The sequence below is a fragment of the Corvus brachyrhynchos genome, unplaced genomic scaffold (assembly GCF_000691975.1).
Source record: "Corvus brachyrhynchos isolate BGI_N302 unplaced genomic scaffold, ASM69197v1 scaffold698, whole genome shotgun sequence".
Taxonomy (NCBI): domain Eukaryota; kingdom Metazoa; phylum Chordata; class Aves; order Passeriformes; family Corvidae; genus Corvus; species Corvus brachyrhynchos.
This window is the reverse complement of record NW_008239535.1, coordinates 344,681-360,636: the sequence shown is the minus strand read 5'-3', so window position 1 is coordinate 360,636 and position 15,956 is coordinate 344,681. Positions and strand designations below refer to the sequence as shown.

Below are 15,956 nucleotides of genomic sequence, written 5' to 3'. Positions count from 1 at the left end.
TGGGTCCAGCAGCCTCACTGGGACTGTGTTGTACTGCAAGGGAAGGGAATGAAGAAACTGCAGAGCAAAAATCCAGTTTCACAGGTCCATTTCAGGCGGATTCTGAGCTGTAGGAGAATAATCTGGAGGGCCACGTATAATAAAATTTCACACTGTATGACTATTCTTATGGATTTCTGGTGGAACATCTTCACTTGAAATATGTGATTGCATTGTGTTTGCAGCAGATGATACAAGAGGCATCATTCTGCCTCCATTCCTTGTTAGAATCACTGAGGACTTGGAGTCACAGAAACTCTGACACTCACAGTGGTGAGTTTTAGTGATAAGGTTAAAGATGGGGCATTTGTCCCTCCATCTAGGTTAGAGACCAGGATAAATTTTACTTAAAACTGCTGTTTGCCTTCTGGCAGCTGCCTTCAGTTAAACTGCATCTACATAAATTTATATCCAAATCTGGGCCCAGATTCTAGCTTTTCCAGTGGTGGGTAGAGAAGAAAGGTGACCTTTATATCTTTCGTTTGCGTATGATATCCATCTCTTCACTCCCTGCTTGGCTGAACCAGTTTAGATTCTGACATTCAGTATTTGTCTTAACCTTGAGAATTTGTGCTCTTGCCTGTAAAACCAGTAGGCAAAGGTTCATCCCAGCTCTGCAGTTCCTAATGAGCCAAAATAAACACATGCTCCTCTCACAGTTGGTTTAACCCCACAGAGAAGGCAGGGACAGCCCTGTGTGGTGGCACGGAGGCCATGGGATGAAATAATGTGATTAGGTGAATATGGCAGTGATACTGAACACTGGCCAATGGAGGCAAATATTAATAACCTGCCACAGTGCTTTTTGGTTAAATGGATTTCCAGAAGTTTAGGTTTGCTTTTTCTGTTTTTTTTCCTTAGATAAAAGCAGCATAAGTGCAGTGGGAGGAATGAACACTTTAGCTACTCAGTTAGGCTTGACAGCAAACTCTACCCAATGCAACTCCTCTATGTGCTCAATATTAAGCATACGCTTAAATTCTGGGCTGGAAGTAGGATTGATTGCTGAGCACTTTTAAAACAAAGCCCTCTAGCCTTAAGACTTCTGGAGTTCATTCACACCTGCTCCACACTTTGTTTCATGGGTTTATCTGTTCTTTTGGCAGGCAAATATGGAATATATTCCAACTTTTTTTTCCTCCAGTATCTGTTTTCTTCCAAATAAATGCCAGTATATAAATCCTGATACTGAAAAAAGTATAAACTTTTTGGGATGAGTATGAAACAATGATGTGCTAAGACTGTAAGGCTACAATGATATATCATACTGGTAGTAAAGATAATTTTCCCTATAGGAGCTATTCAGCAATAAAATCTTTTGCAGGAAAGGAATATTGAGTCCAGGAGATGATATTTGGGTTAGGGTTAGCAGAAGCAGTGTTAGCCCTCTCTCAGATATGGATTACTTGTGTTTCACCATTTTACTCAGAAATAGTCTGACCTTTTGTACAGACACTATCAACAGAAAAGATAGTGCCAGTCAAGAAAGTAAATGTAAATCATTCATGTGGAGTGAAACACACTATTTTCTGTGTTGAGAAGCTTTTATTGGATCACCACAATATTTTGGATTAGTTACACTATGGCTTTGAAATATCAAATTATGGTGTAGCCATTTTCCCAATAAAAGAAAATAAAATAAAGAAGCACAGTGCATGAGGCTTTGGTCACTGGCCTAAGCCGAGTTTTTAGAGCCAGTTCCGGTCCGGAGCAGAGAGGGAACACTCTTTCATAAACTCTAGTGCAGACAACCCCTTTCATGGCACATTCCTAAGGCATAAAGGAAAATATTAATATAAACCTTTTGCTGACAGCAGTAACCTCTGAAGTCAGTGAAAATCCAGATGTCATGTTTTACATCTCTACACGTTTACAGAATGTTTAGAACAAACAGCAAAGATATTTTTATATTGCAAGTAGAGTTGTTTCTGTTTTAACAGCTTTAAACTTAATTAAGTGGCATTTAATGACAAAGAGATTGCAAAATTAAGCTCAGCTTCCACAAACAAATCTACTTTTCTTGGTATTATTGCTGACTTGGCAGAAATATTAGCCCCACCTAGTTTCTATATCATGGCCCACCAACACTTCCAAATTTTCAAAGTAGGGGGTTTTTTTTTGCGTAGAAGCAGAAGTAGCCTGGGTATTTCAGAGGTTAGGCTTCTGGCCTAAAAAACTTTGCTCTTCTGAGTCACAAAATATTTCTCTTGACCCTCTCACCCCTGTGGCCTTCAGTGGCTGCTGATGATTCACAGCCACAGGATGCATGCGACAAAGGCGACAGGATATTAAAAAAATACTTCCTTGGTCTGCAAAAGAGGAGGAGTCCTCCACAACCCTGTATGAGGCAAGGGGCAGACAGCAGGACGCCAACAGAAGAGGGACCTTGCCTCTCTGCTTTATGAAGAGGGTTTAATAATTAGAAAAAACTTACGCAGAAATGCAGCTATGAGGAGATGCAAAAGCAAATCACCCTTCCTACCTAAAGGGAGGCTTCAAGAGAGCTGGAGATGGACTTTTTACAGGGGTGTGTAGTGACAGGACAAGGGCAAATGGCTTCAAACTGAGAGAGGGGAGGTTTGGGTTAGATATTAGGAAGAAATTCTTTACTGTGAGGGTGGTGAGACACTGGAACAGGTTGCCCAGAGAGGTTGTGGATGCCCCATCCCTGGAAGTGTTCAAGGCCAGACTAGATGGGGCTTTGGGTAACCTGGTCCAGTGGAAGGTGTCCCTGTTCGTAGCAGTGGGTTGGAACTGGATGATCTCTAAGGTTCCTTTCAACCCAAACCATTCTATGATTCTACATATGAGAACTCATTACAAAACACAGAACAAGCTAACAGGTAAAGATGTAATGCTGCTGACTCCAAACAAGTTGCCAAAATTAGTTTGACTCCAATCTTTAAAAACTTTAATGAAAAAGTGAAATCTTAATTTTAATAGCAACCCTTACAACTAGAGTCCCTAAAATGTGTTATCTCTCTGACTTGGCGAAGATAGGGAAAAAGAAAGAGCTGTTCCAGGGACAGAAGTACCCTGCTTGTAAACTTTTGTACACAGTTCACAGGTTTCTGTTATTTTTAAACCTTATTCCTTTTAAGAACAATAATGTTGAGAGCAGTAACTATGCTGTCAATTTACGGCAGCTCTGCCAAAATAGTCACTTTAAAGACAAGTTGCTGTATGCAACAACATTTATTTCCTTCCAGGTGTTTTCTAAGTTTGGTCCCCTTTTTCTCCCTTTTAATTTATCTCATGATTCAAAAAGTAAGCCAGAATTGATAGTCTGTTTAGACAGAAGCATACTGAAGGCTGTATCCTTCCGACCTTTTTCAGTGTGCAAGGAACGTGAGCTTACCACCACCATCTTCCCATCAACAAGTCTTCTCTTTATTGTGGTCTCTTTGCCATTCCACTTCTGCACTTGCACCAATGACCCTTTCTCCAAGGTTACAACACTCTGCAAAGTCCAAGAGAAGAGTTTCAATCTGCAGTCTGAGCTTTGCAGATTAGAGTAGTAATTCACTTTATGTTCAGCAAGATATGCACTCTTGGATAATGATAATATAATACTCCGTAACATTATATTCAGCACTATACTGTTTCTTCTTTCAGGGCTTTATTGGAATAGTTTGGAAAACTCAAAGTGCACTGACAGAGTAGGTAAAACTTCTCCTGTTGTTCTTCTAGGAGATGTTCAGACCACTTAGATATCATCAGCCCCCTTACCTTGACTTTCCGGTCATCTGCTGTTGTTTCATCAAACTGATGGCCCAGTTTGAAAGAGATGGTTGTATTTTTGAAGGTGCTTTCAGTTCTGATGGTCACTATGTCCCCTTTCATGCTGATGATCACATCAGGCCTTGCCAAGCCACCTAGTTTCCGGGTAGCTAAGCCCACTCCTAGAAATCAGAAACAAAACAATCACTACATTCTAGAAGCAAGAATCTTCCACGGAAGAATAGGGAAGAATTTCTTCTCGAATTTTTCAGTGCCTGATTGAAGTGAAATGCTAATTCTTTTAGCTGAGACACTACTTAGAGATAGGAATGGTAACGTCAGCATTCAGGGGCTGAGGCAGCCCCAGCTCATAGAGTGCACTTTCAGCAAGAAGTAAAGATATACACAGTTATAGAGCTGTGCACATTTAGCTAAGAAGAAACATAGTTTGTTACAAATCTGCATTAATTTCATAGAGAGAGAATACGTAGAAAAATTCAGAGGAATAGTCTGGTTCTCATAAAAAATTGTAAAAAACCTTTTATAAAACCCTTGGCAAATCTTTTGTTAATGGCTGCAAGGAAGAAACTGGACACTGAATTGCCAGTGTGCTGGTGTTTGTTCATTAAAACATACTGAAGACTGGGTAATTCCTAAGTTGCTATTAGCATCCCTGAAGAATCCTTGCATCTAAACCTCAGTGAAAAGTACAAGTATGAAATATAAAAAATGTTGAGGTATGAGACTTGAGAGCTGCAAAGAGCTTCCAGGAAAATCCCATACCAAAAGCCTTTTGTACTGTCTAGTCCTTTCCAGTGCAGTTCATTGTCTGCAGGTTGTGAGGCTTGGAGCAAGTAGGAATGAAGCCACTGGCGATGTATCACTGCTTTACAAAAGCAGAAAGGGGATAGCTGTAGTTAGTGCCTTTGTTAGTGCTATGCCATGCTCAGATGAAAAGATCTGTAAGAAAGGGTATAAAGTTATGTGCAAAGTATAACACTATCTGCAGTAATTGTTCCATACCATACAATTCTGTTCAGATGTTCAGAAAAATATCTGCAGCTGGACTTTCCTCCCACATTCACCCTGGCTAATTAATTAACTGCAATTCTTTTGTTATTCAGTCTAACACTTCAAATAAAGGAAATCAGTTAATCATTTATATAGCAAAAGCAATACAGTAGCTGACTGTCTGTGCACTTGGCATATAGGAATGAAGCCAGCATTAAAATGAAAAACAATGCTTAATTTATTACATTCCTGGCATTCTTCAGTAACAGACAGATTCATTCATAGTATTTAGACATCTGAAACTACAGTGTCATGAGACATCAGCTCCATTATATATTGTAAATTATCATAAGTCACAAGTTAATAGTGCAATCAAGAGGAACATAAAAAATCTGCATCTCCATAGATTACTCTCATGAGAGAAAAACAAGTTAGATCAGTTCAGATCAGTTAGACAGAAGTAAATTTATAACAGTAATTCATCACCTACCTTTTCCAATTTAGATGCTAAAGAAAAGAAATTAAATTATGCTAGAAGAGTAGTTAAGTGCTTTTTGGACAGAAAGAAGGCACCATCCATGAACAAAACCTTCCCAAGGGAAACTTACTAACAAAAAAAAAAAACAACCAAACCCAGAATATTTCTCACCCAATTCTTTCATATAGTCATCAAAATTTTCGCTGGAGACGAGTTTCCAGGTTCCCACAAATCGGTTACACATCGTACAGGCTTTGTAAGGCGCTGGTCCTGCAGAGAGAGGCAGTGGCCACAAAAGCTCTTGGTGGCAGTCAGAGAGATTGTGTGCCCAACTCAGATTCAGTGGTGTCCCTTTAAAGAGGTCCGGTCCCTGTGGTGATTGGGATGGCCAATAGGGGAGGCAGTACCAGGGCGAGACAATGTGCACCTTGTCCAAGGCAGCCGTGCCAGTGCCAGGGCTCTGGGTGATGCCTGCCTTGGCTTCCTCCACTGAATGCACCAGTGCACAAGGGGCACATGGGGATGGGGACAGAACACTGCCACTGCACCCGTAGAGCGGTCAGGGCACACTGCAGTGGGGTGTCAGCAACACAGAGACAAGTACAGGAGCACTGCATCCCTGTGAAACCCAGCTCCGACTGTCCTCCCAGTGTTATTCTCCTGCTGTCACCATATAGAATAGAAATCCATAACAAGCATCTCGTCCAAATGCCTGACTAATCCAGGGCTGGCCTAAAGTTACAGCATGTTAAGCCATTGTCCAAATGCCTCTTAAACACTGACAGGCCTGGGGCTTTGACCACCTCTCTAGGAATCCTCTTTCAGTGTATGACCACTCTCTCACTTAAAGTGCTTCCTAATGACAAATCTGAACCTCCCCTGACACAGCTGTGAACCATTCCCACACATCTTACCCCTGGATACCATGGAGGAGAGATCGGCACCTTCCTCTCCACTTCCCCTTCTCAGGAAGCTGTAGAGTGCTACCACTACTGTCACCTGTGTGTTAGTCAGATAAACCAAAGCCATATGGATTTTGTGAAGGAACTGTCAAGATGATGTACAAAGTGGTTTCTGTTTTTTTATTTTTTTAATTTTATAATCCATCCTGGAAAGAGTCTGTATTTCTTATCATTTAAAGGCAGAACTGAATTATATTGTTCTGTTGTTTCCCTTTGAATCAGAGAAATGATTCCAAGCTGTGGGTGCTTCCCTGCACATATCCCAGACAGGATCACAAAAAGAAGAAGCAGCCAATATGCACTGGCTCACTTTTACAACCGGGCATATTCAGAAAATCAGTGCATCAGTGGAGATCAGCTCTTGTTCTTGACTGGTGGATGGCATGAGAAGGGGCTGAGTCATTAAAGTGCTTATTCTTAGTACAAAGTCACTCAGTGAGAGGCAAGCAGCTTTGCAGACTTGGAAGGAGGGCATATTATATTCTCTTTTGTCTTTCTGCACATGGATAGTTGGTCTGCCATAAGGTAAAGGGAAGACTTAAGCCAGCACAATCATATAAGGCATTGATTCAAATGTGTCCTATTGCTGTCAGATCTCCTCAGGTTTCCCTGCTCCCATGGAGAGATGCTACGATCTCCTTGGACCCTCTTCTTGCTTGTACTGGGGAGCCTTGAACTGGGCCCAGCATTCAGCTGTGGCCTGATCAGTGCTGAATAGAGAGGAAGGACAATCTCCCTCAACCTCCAACACTCCTAATGCAGCCCAGGACATCACTCACCCTTTACTGCCGATGCATATTCCTGGGTCATATTCAGCTTGGTGTACACCGGGACCTCCAGAACATTTTCTGCCAAGCCAAAATTGAAAGAATGAAAAATTTGAGTTTTCAACATTCAAAACCAGTTTGGTTTTTTTTTTAAATCCACATTTAGAATTATTGTCTTATGGTTAGTAAAAAACAGGCACAAAAACCAAATCCATAAACCACATGTGTATGTGACAGGCAGGAATTTAAAGCATTGTAATTCAAGACACTTCAAACTATTTGAAACTATTTAGTGCAAGACCACATCTGATGTAGTTCTGTCCTTTCCCTTCTTAAACCATCTTCCTGGAGGAAATTGTTGCTTGGTACATGTAAAGATTAGAGACTTCTTTCTGACTTGGGTGAACAATGTTTGCCTTTTTTGTATGATTGTAATTTCTGGGTTGTGACAACCCAGATCTACCTTTTAAGGGCAGAGACACTGGGATTTTATGTTGTGGGACCAAATTTCTTATGTTTAGAGTTGAAAGAATGAGATGGAAATGGTGGTGTGCCAAGGAGGGTGAGGTCTGGGTCCTGACTTGAAAGCTGTCATAAAGAAGAAGGGGAACACCCGGAAACATGTAAATAATAGAGTCTGAGGAGTGAAATTATTGCAGTCTTTGGTTTACATGGTGATTGTGGAAAATAAGAAGGTCTTCAGTCACATATTTTGGTGGCATATGCAAAATGTTTTTAAACCCCTCTCAACAGGGGAAGCTGAACGGAACTTCCCTTGCTGCCCAGGTTTCACTGACAGTTCAGTGAGGGGAGCAAAAGTCTGGGTCACTGACAATAAAAATAAGGCAAAGAACTCTTTCTCCCCCACAGTAGGAAGCAGATGCTGGATCTGTAACATGTAAGTAAATGTCAGTCTTTGAAGGTGTTGTCCACACAAAACTCTTCTAAAGCAGACATGCATAATATCACATTTTGTGTAAAGAATAGCTAGCTCTTTTATCCCATCTCTGGAAATGAGAAAACTACTCCTAAATGAAACTATCCATTGTTTCTCGAGAAATAATATGAAAATATTCTACCGTTGCTCCTCAGGCATTCTTTGTTCTTTTATTTAATTGTCTTATCCACATAAAGGCACTTTAACAAGACAAGGCTGCTGCCTTTGGGAAATAAAAGATGATTGGGATGTTGTAAAATCAGACCCAAAGAAATTCAAGATGAGCAAATTAGTCAGAATAGAACAGCTACATTGCAGTACCAGTAACCTTAAGAACAAAAGTAACAGAGAATTATTTATTCAGACAAAACCCCAGTCTTAAGCAGTCTCAAACAATGTTGACATTGCTGCCATCTATCTCTTTGTCACTAAGAAAAATCAGTACTTTCATTTAAAGGACTTACAGTTTAGAAAAAACAAGAGCAGGGAATTATATACCAGTAGAAATAATTGTGGAAACCAATCTTTTCTTCAAGTTTAAAGAGGAAAAATGTCAAGGATTGTGAGTACACATGATAAAGGAGAACCCTGGTTCCCTTTTTTTGCTTATGGTTGATTAAAAATGGGATTTTAAAGCATTGAACTTGGAGACTGTGAAGCAGCACAAGAGATAAAGTTAAAACTTGATAAAAATAGAGAACTAAAAATTCAGAGACTATTTAGAAATAAAGATACTATTTAAAGAAATACAGAAAGTAAATTTATGTGAATTTCTTTAAAGGAAATATTATCTGGGCAAATTAAGGGCCAAAAAAAGTCTAAATAAATTCCCAGGAGAGCAATTAAGAGAACAGAAATAGAAGGGGAGGACAGAGGTCCAAGAGGGACTTGCTGTGAGGACACCAAGGATGTTTTAGCATTGACTCTATGAAACTGAAGGATCAACTCTGAACATGGGGCCAGCAGCCTCCCTTTTCCCAGTAGCTACATTGGAGGGTGCAAATATCTTCTTATCTCCTTAGCTGGAACATCCTACAAGACCAGAGCGGGACAGCTGGGATGGGGAAATGAGTCCAGACTGCACCGCACACACGGTCAGGACGCAAAAGTCCTTCAAGTTCTTTCAAGTGGAAATAAATAGTTAAAAGAAAAAAAGAAAAACAACTGAAAGGTCAATCCTCAGAATAAGCCTTTCTTCATCTTTCTCCTGAACTGCTAAAAATCTGGATGTGAGTCTCCTTTCCCTCTTGTCATCCAAGAAACCTGTAAAGGCTAGTGAGTGAATATGGTAAGGGGCAGAGATCTCCTCCTCTCAGCATTCAAGGCGCCTGCTGCGATAAGTCTGCTGCCCACGGGTTTGTAGGGATTTAGTGAGATCCTTCTTTGGCAGAAAGGAGTGCTTTGGGGTGGTTACTGATTTTTGGAGAATAGTTCAGCATGACAGAAGAGAGAGACCTGTGCTGCTCTGCAGGTAAGGACAAGACACTGATCTGGTTTTAGCCCTTAGAAATGTGTGCTCTCACCTCCGTGCAGGTCTGACAGCACACACCTTTTCTTGACAGAGAGGAATCACCTCCACTTATTCAAGCAGTCACTAGACTGCTGCCTTTTTTAGACAATAAATTTTGGCTTTTTCAGAGAACAAAATCCCAACGTGTTCATATTCTAAGAAAAGTATCGCTAATACTTCATTATAGTGCTGTCCCTGTTTAAGTTTATAGACAGAATATCACTTTATTGAAATTTTCAAAAATTGGAGTTTTAAGTGTCTTGATTCATTCACAAAGTCATTCATGAGGTACCAAAATAAACGGTGATGCTTTTAGAAGAGATTACCCTTTTCTGAAATACTAGTCTGTGAATGTTACAGCTGTAACTGTTGGCTGCATTAAGAATGCAAGTTTTCTGGAAAATAAAATCTGCTAGGTGAATATCAGAATATTGGGAATTTTACCTCCAGCAGAGTATTCCCAAATCTGTGGATGATAGAATATATTTAACAATGGGCTGATATTTAATGTCTATATGTAGTTTATTTAAGTGAATGTTTCTGCTTCTTACAACCATCACTATCATGTATATTTTCTACCACTAAACTGTAGTTGTATCCTAACTTTCATAAATAATTTTGGTTTTGTTAAGTGCTCCGTAGATTTAGTACTGATGCCTTAGGTTTTAACTTTTATATTTTTCAAATTCTGTACTGCTTAGTGTGTAACTCTGAAGTTTCTTGTAGCCTGTTAATTTCTGCTCACTTGTGCTAGGCAGACAGAACAAAGCCTCTCTGGGCCTGCTCTTCAAGGACACCCAGACCATCCTAGGCCCAAAAAGTATAAACCAAAAGGCCTCTAAAGGGGGGCAAGTGGAGGGGGGTTACATCATTAAATTGAAGCTTTAATTGGAGAATTAACCCTGATATGCAAATGAACCAAACCTATAAAAGTGTGAAGAACTCGTGACCTGTCGTCCATCTTGGGGCCCATCTCGGCAGTAGCCTCTGGCTCCCCAGGGGGTACCTTTAGAGGCCTTTCAAATAAATACCTACTTTTATTCCCTTACTCCTGTCTAGTCTCTGTTTCTAGGAGGCCTCTTAAGGCATCAGTACTGCATATATGGAGTGCTCTGAAGCATTCTTCCTTCCCATATCCAACTGCTGTTCTCTAACTTGGTGAGATTTCATAAGCAGTGAAGCCAAGGTTAAAACACAGGAGCTGTTCATGGCTTTTTTAACATTTTCTGCAGAATTTACTGGTAGTCTTTGGAATCACTTTTAAATGACTCCTCAGCTCCTGTCAAATGTAAAAGTCCTTCCATTTCCGTCTCTGGTTGTATAAAAAGTGCAAAAACTTGGGAACAATCTGAGTTATGCAGAGGAAAGTTCAAGTGTGTGAGAGGTCTCTGCTGTTTGCAGCAGGGACTCAGCATCATCACCTCTGACAGCTGACTTCAGGAATGTCAGGAATATGTGGAATTTGGTTCCACAGATCTTAATTGCTCAAGATATGGTCATTTCCCCATTTAGTAGTTAAGGCACACATTTTTATACTTATTGTCCAGGTTTTCCCTAGAAATCTTGATATTTTTTTGTCCTCAATTTAAGCCCTCCCAGATGTAGAAATCATGGCTTCTGTAGATGCAAAGTTTTGTAATAGGAGACCAGGACTATGGACAGTAGAAGACAGTAGTTCAAAAACAAGCAGAGTTGAAAAACATGGTGTCCAAAGGGCTTTGCATCTGGAAAGGCTCATGTTCCCAAGACTGATCAAGCCTAAGGAGTTAATAGAAAATGCATGTAGGTAATAAAGAAGGTTGTACCCATAGCAAAATCGTACTGGCTTTTAGTAAACCTGAATATTTTTTAAGCTATGATTCTTAATTCAAGGTATTTTGCCTATCTAGGACAAAATGAGATGTTCAAGACAGGCACATTGACAAAATAATCACAGATGAAAGTTACAGCTGCTATAATTTCACCCTTGAGGTGGAAAAGGACAGGATCAAGCTGCTTCAAATGGTCCCTGGGTTTAAAATTGTCTGCATTTGTGCACAGAGGAGGTGCCTGGTACCCTGCTCATGTTTGGAAGCCAACACCAGGCATCCACAGATCATCCTCCTCCCTGCCCCAGGAACAACAACCTCTGCTTGAAGCCAAGAAGAGCAGCCCCATTTTTCCCCTGGCTGTGCCCAGACTCCTTGCAGGGGCTAGCCCACACGCAGCCCTCACCAGAGGATGTTTTTGTGTTCAGGTGTACATCTGCCACTGTCACACAAGTGCCACGCACTGGGTTGCCTCTGAGGGAGATGGGTCACGTTGGCTGAGTGTGGTACTGGCTCCACACAGTGCTTTCCTGCACAGCACCCCTTCCCACACTGCATCCCCCCCAAGCCCCATTCTGACAAACTCCAGCATAAGCACATGTTGTATAAAGCAGAACATTTTATTGAACAACAAATGAGACTAAGTGCGTGTATCTGCTTTGGGATATATCTGAAAAAAGTACAGTTCTCTTTAAAAGAGATTCGTGGAGCTTTTCTCCTTTGGTTAAGTTGTTTTAGTCCAGCTTTAAGCATTAGTCCCGTGTGAAGGTGGCTTCTTCATGCTTTTTCATAAACTCTTTTGCAGGAAACATTATTCATGGTGCATTCCTGGAAAGAAAAGATAATTCCATCAGCTTTTATCTCTCACTAAATGTTTGTTAGTCAGAAGGTAGAGAATTACTTATCTATTGGGAACCAGTTTAAGAAAAATTTGCATTTCTCCTCCTCTAAAGCCAATTGCCAAAAGAGTAAAACTCAAGTTTTGAGAGCTTCAGCAACAGAAGTCTGAAAAACAAGCACAGGAGTGAAAGAATTTTCAAGAACTGCTCCAGCGACCCCCAGGAGATTCCTAAACTTTTCTTAAAAACCTTTAATGAAGGCTCCTAGGACTTCTGTGGAGGCTGACTAGACCCGGGACTTGGGCTATAATCTTTTCTTCTTTCACCTTTTGCAGCTGTGTCTTGTCTTCTTCACACACGTGTGCACAAAACATGCACACACAGAGAGCTTTCAGACTTGGAGCTGCTAGTGTCAGCCTCTGCATGTTAGGCTCTGTCCTCATCTATTTTTCTGTTAGATCAAACTCTGTTTTGTTCAATTTTTCTTAATGAAATTGTTATTAAAAACTATTTCTATTTATTCTCCTCTGGTCTCTATCCAAAGAAATTTAAATATTGAATTTATGGACACATTATTTTTCCCTAGGGGAGGGGAGAACTCTTCAGGAATTTTGTGTATGTGTATTGTTTTGCAGCATGTAGGAATCTCAGCTGCCTTTTATGAACATTTAGTCCTGTCCCAGATTCTTCAAAGTGTGTTTTCTAAAACTGTAAAGCAGAGCTGGGAAGCCCCAGACTGTAGGTGGGCCTTACTGGCACCAAGTCAAGCACAATAGTCTCTGACCAGATAAAACCAACCAACAGAGCTTGGACACGTTTCCTTGCTCTAACACCATATTATTAACACAGTTGTTGGTGATGCATAGCAGGATTCCCACAGATGGCTGTTAAGCCTCTGCTGAAGATGAACAGGAGTATTCTGCATCAGCCTAGAGTGGACGTATTTAATGTGGGCTTTGCTAATGCTTCCTCTATACTGTTCAGGACTCAGAGATTCACATATATAAAAGTTTCCCTCATAGGGATGTTGGGTTTTTCTTCCTACACTTTCCTAACCATGTCTTGCTATGGAGAAGAGGCACTTCCGTACCATTCCGTAAGTTTATCAGCTTTTCAGTTTAAACTTACACTCTAGACTCAATCAGAGAGATTTCTCACCAAGTGAACAGAGCCCTTTCAGATGCTTTCCCTCCCTGTGTTTGAATCCAAAGTCATACATCAGCCAAACGTGAATTCTGCACACTGAATTCAGTGATTAAGTAACAAAAATTAACTTACCACCACCAGGTTCCCATCCACCACTTTTCTCTTTATGATAGTCTCTTTTCCATCCCACTTCTGCACCTGGTTCAGCACACCGTTGTCTAGGGTTATGACATTCTACCAAAGCAAAAAAACAAAGTGTGTCTGTTTCATCAGGGTGCTCTCGTCTGAGGAGAAGGCTCTCCAGGTCCAAACAGCACTAAGCACAAAGCACCCAGAGCACTCTTACCTGGGGAGGCAGCATTTCTGCACTGGATGTAAAAATCACAACTCTACCCTGCTGCTCACACATCCCTTTTGAGAGATGTATTTGCAAAATGCCATTTCTGGACTCACCTTTGTTTTTCTGTCATCTGCTGTGGTCTCGTCAAACTCTTCACCCAGCTTGAAAGAGACCTCTGTATTTTTGAAGGTACTTTCTGTTTTGATGGTTATCACATCACCATTGATGCTGATAGTTACGTTAGGCTTGGCCACACCAGCCATCTTCCTGGTAGCAAACCCCACACCTGTAAATAAGATAGGGCACTATGAAATTTTTATCTTTCCTCAATCCTTTGCTCTTATACATTGGAAAAAACCCTCTCAGTGCTTTTTCCCCTATTGCTTTCTGAGTGTTATTAACTCTATGTTACAGAGATTCTTTTATAAAATCTCACTTGGTACTGCTATGGACCAAGCTGGGTGGGTTGATGTAAGGAAATTCTCTACCCTCTCATTGTCAAAATAGTAAAAGCAATATTTTGAAGACTGAAATTATTTTAATGCCAGATATTTGCACATAGACTTCAGAATAATTTTCATAGCTTGTACTCTAACTTGTATGCTTATTGTGTCTAAATGTAAATAAGCATAAATATATGACAATTTCTGAGCCACAAAAACAACAAAACAAACAAACAAGGAAAAAAAAGCAAGCACTTTTAATATTTACAAGTGGGTAGGTTGAATATAAGGAAATGATTAAGAAAGAGCTGGCAATGGTTATGTCCTGAGTAAATCTGGAGTAAAGATTAAGAGTGCAAGAGTCTCATTCCTTGAAATCATAGTAAGTATTTTACCCCTAAACTGCAAATAACCCCCCAGCTTTTTAGCATGTAGTAATCGAATCTGTGCAAGTTACCCCCTGCTTCCTCCACACTAACAGAATGTTGAACCCTTTTAAATCCCAATTTTAATTCTAAGTGAGAAGTCTACACCCTTAGAGAAAAGCATTAGACATCAAATCTTTGCAAGTATCTGCATGAATCCATGCAATTGTCTTTGTTAATATTCACTGGAGGCAGCTACAGAGTTTCATTCAATATAATAGCTGTGGCAATTAACTGGTGTCCTAATCCAGTAGCATTTTAAAGTTGTTTAGGTGTGTTGCTTATAGACATAAGGAAACTTGCTGCTTTCTAGCATCACACTGATTTGCGTGTCCAAGGATAAAAGCTAATTCACACTAAATATTGCAGTGATGTGTTTTACTTCCATTTGTAACACTACTAATAAGGCATGCCTAGACTTGGCTTACCTGAAATTATTCATATCTATCAAAGTTTTTCCTCTTTACAGGAATTTAACACCACTAATTGAAACAGACGAGTTCTCCAGTTTAAGACCACCTGATCAAAATAGTGGATTCAACCCCCCTTGATAAACAGCACAGCCAGAAAAAGCAAGTAAAGGCTAAAGTTCAAAATTGGCATTCCTTCCCTGTTCCAGATACAAGAAGTTGAAATAACAATTCTCACCCAGTTCCTTCATATAGTCCTCAAAGTTTTCACTAGAAAGGAGCTTCCAGGTGCCCACAAACTGGTCACACATTTTGTCAGGCTAGAAAGATGTCTTCCACAGGTTCAAACAGAAATGCAGAACAGGAGAATATTATGAGCTCCAGGAGAAGAGTACTTATCTTTAAAAAGGAGCTGTGGCCACATGATGCTCTGGAATGACCAATGAAGAGGGAGTCCCAGTGCCCAGTGTTTTTCTTCCTCCCCTGCCCCTCCTTTGCCAGTAGGTCATAGTGCTATTATTCATATGCCCTTACTAGCACAAAGATCACTGTCGTGTTTTTATTTAATTATTTTTGTCATTCAAGAACACTTTACCTTAAAGGCAAATAATTAAATCAAATTACCTTTCAGAATAAAAAAGTAGGCTTGAGCTCAACCCTCAGAGAAAAATTAATGTTCTCTCCCATACTCTTTCATTTCAGTCCATTGTATCAAATGCACACAGCTCAATTCCTAGACTTTCCAATTCAAAAGGCTCATTGGGATCATTTAGCTTGCTTTCAGCACCCCTGCTTTCAGAAATTTCCTCTAGAGAAATACAGAATTACAGGAAGAAGTGGATTTGGAGCACAAAGTGAATGCTGGATTTATAGAAGGCTAAGGCAATAAAATTGCTTCCTTGATTGGGGTCTCCTTGTCCTTGCACCACCTGAATCAATCGAAGAATAGGTCTGTAATACACTTTTATGTAATGTAGAGGGGATATAGGGTTCTGTGAGAAGAAAAATAACAAAACAGAGGATTTCTCTCCCTTTTACGCCCATGCTTTCTGAAGAATTATGTCCCAATGACTAGCATTTTGAGTAATTATGGCATAAAGCTAGGCTCTAGTATCGACTCA

At 40.3% G+C, this 15,956-nt stretch overlaps 2 protein-coding genes across 3 annotated transcripts; both read right to left on the bottom strand.

Moving 5' to 3' along the window:
* Positions 1–1,562: 1,562 nt before the first annotated feature.
* LOC103620417 (myelin P2 protein) lies at positions 1,563–5,591 on the bottom strand. The gene is made up of 4 exons (XM_008639026.2): positions 5,420–5,591; positions 3,769–3,941; positions 3,398–3,499; positions 1,563–1,809 (listed from the first exon to the last, which is right to left on the bottom strand). Exons 1-4 carry the CDS (start codon positions 5,490–5,492, stop codon positions 1,636–1,638), a joined length of 522 nt encoding a protein of 173 aa, XP_008637248.1. The 5' UTR covers positions 5,493–5,591; the 3' UTR covers positions 1,563–1,635.
* A 6,242-nt stretch (positions 5,592–11,833) lies between these two features.
* LOC103620416 (fatty acid-binding protein, adipocyte) lies at positions 11,834–15,251 on the bottom strand. Of its 2 annotated transcripts, none has more exons than XM_008639025.2 (4): positions 15,074–15,242; positions 13,671–13,843; positions 13,350–13,451; positions 11,834–12,060 (listed from the first exon to the last, which is right to left on the bottom strand). In XM_008639025.2, the coding sequence occupies exons 1-4, from the start codon at positions 15,144–15,146 to the stop codon at positions 12,010–12,012; spliced, it is 399 nt and encodes a 132-aa protein (XP_008637247.1). In that variant the 5' UTR covers positions 15,147–15,242; the 3' UTR covers positions 11,834–12,009. The 2 variants fall into 2 exon arrangements, with proteins under 2 accessions (XP_008637247.1, XP_017596688.1); XM_017741199.1 differs by lacking the exon at positions 11,834–12,060 and adding an exon at positions 12,090–12,237 and having other exon boundaries at positions 15,074–15,251.
* Between the last annotated feature and the right edge of the window lie 705 nt (positions 15,252–15,956).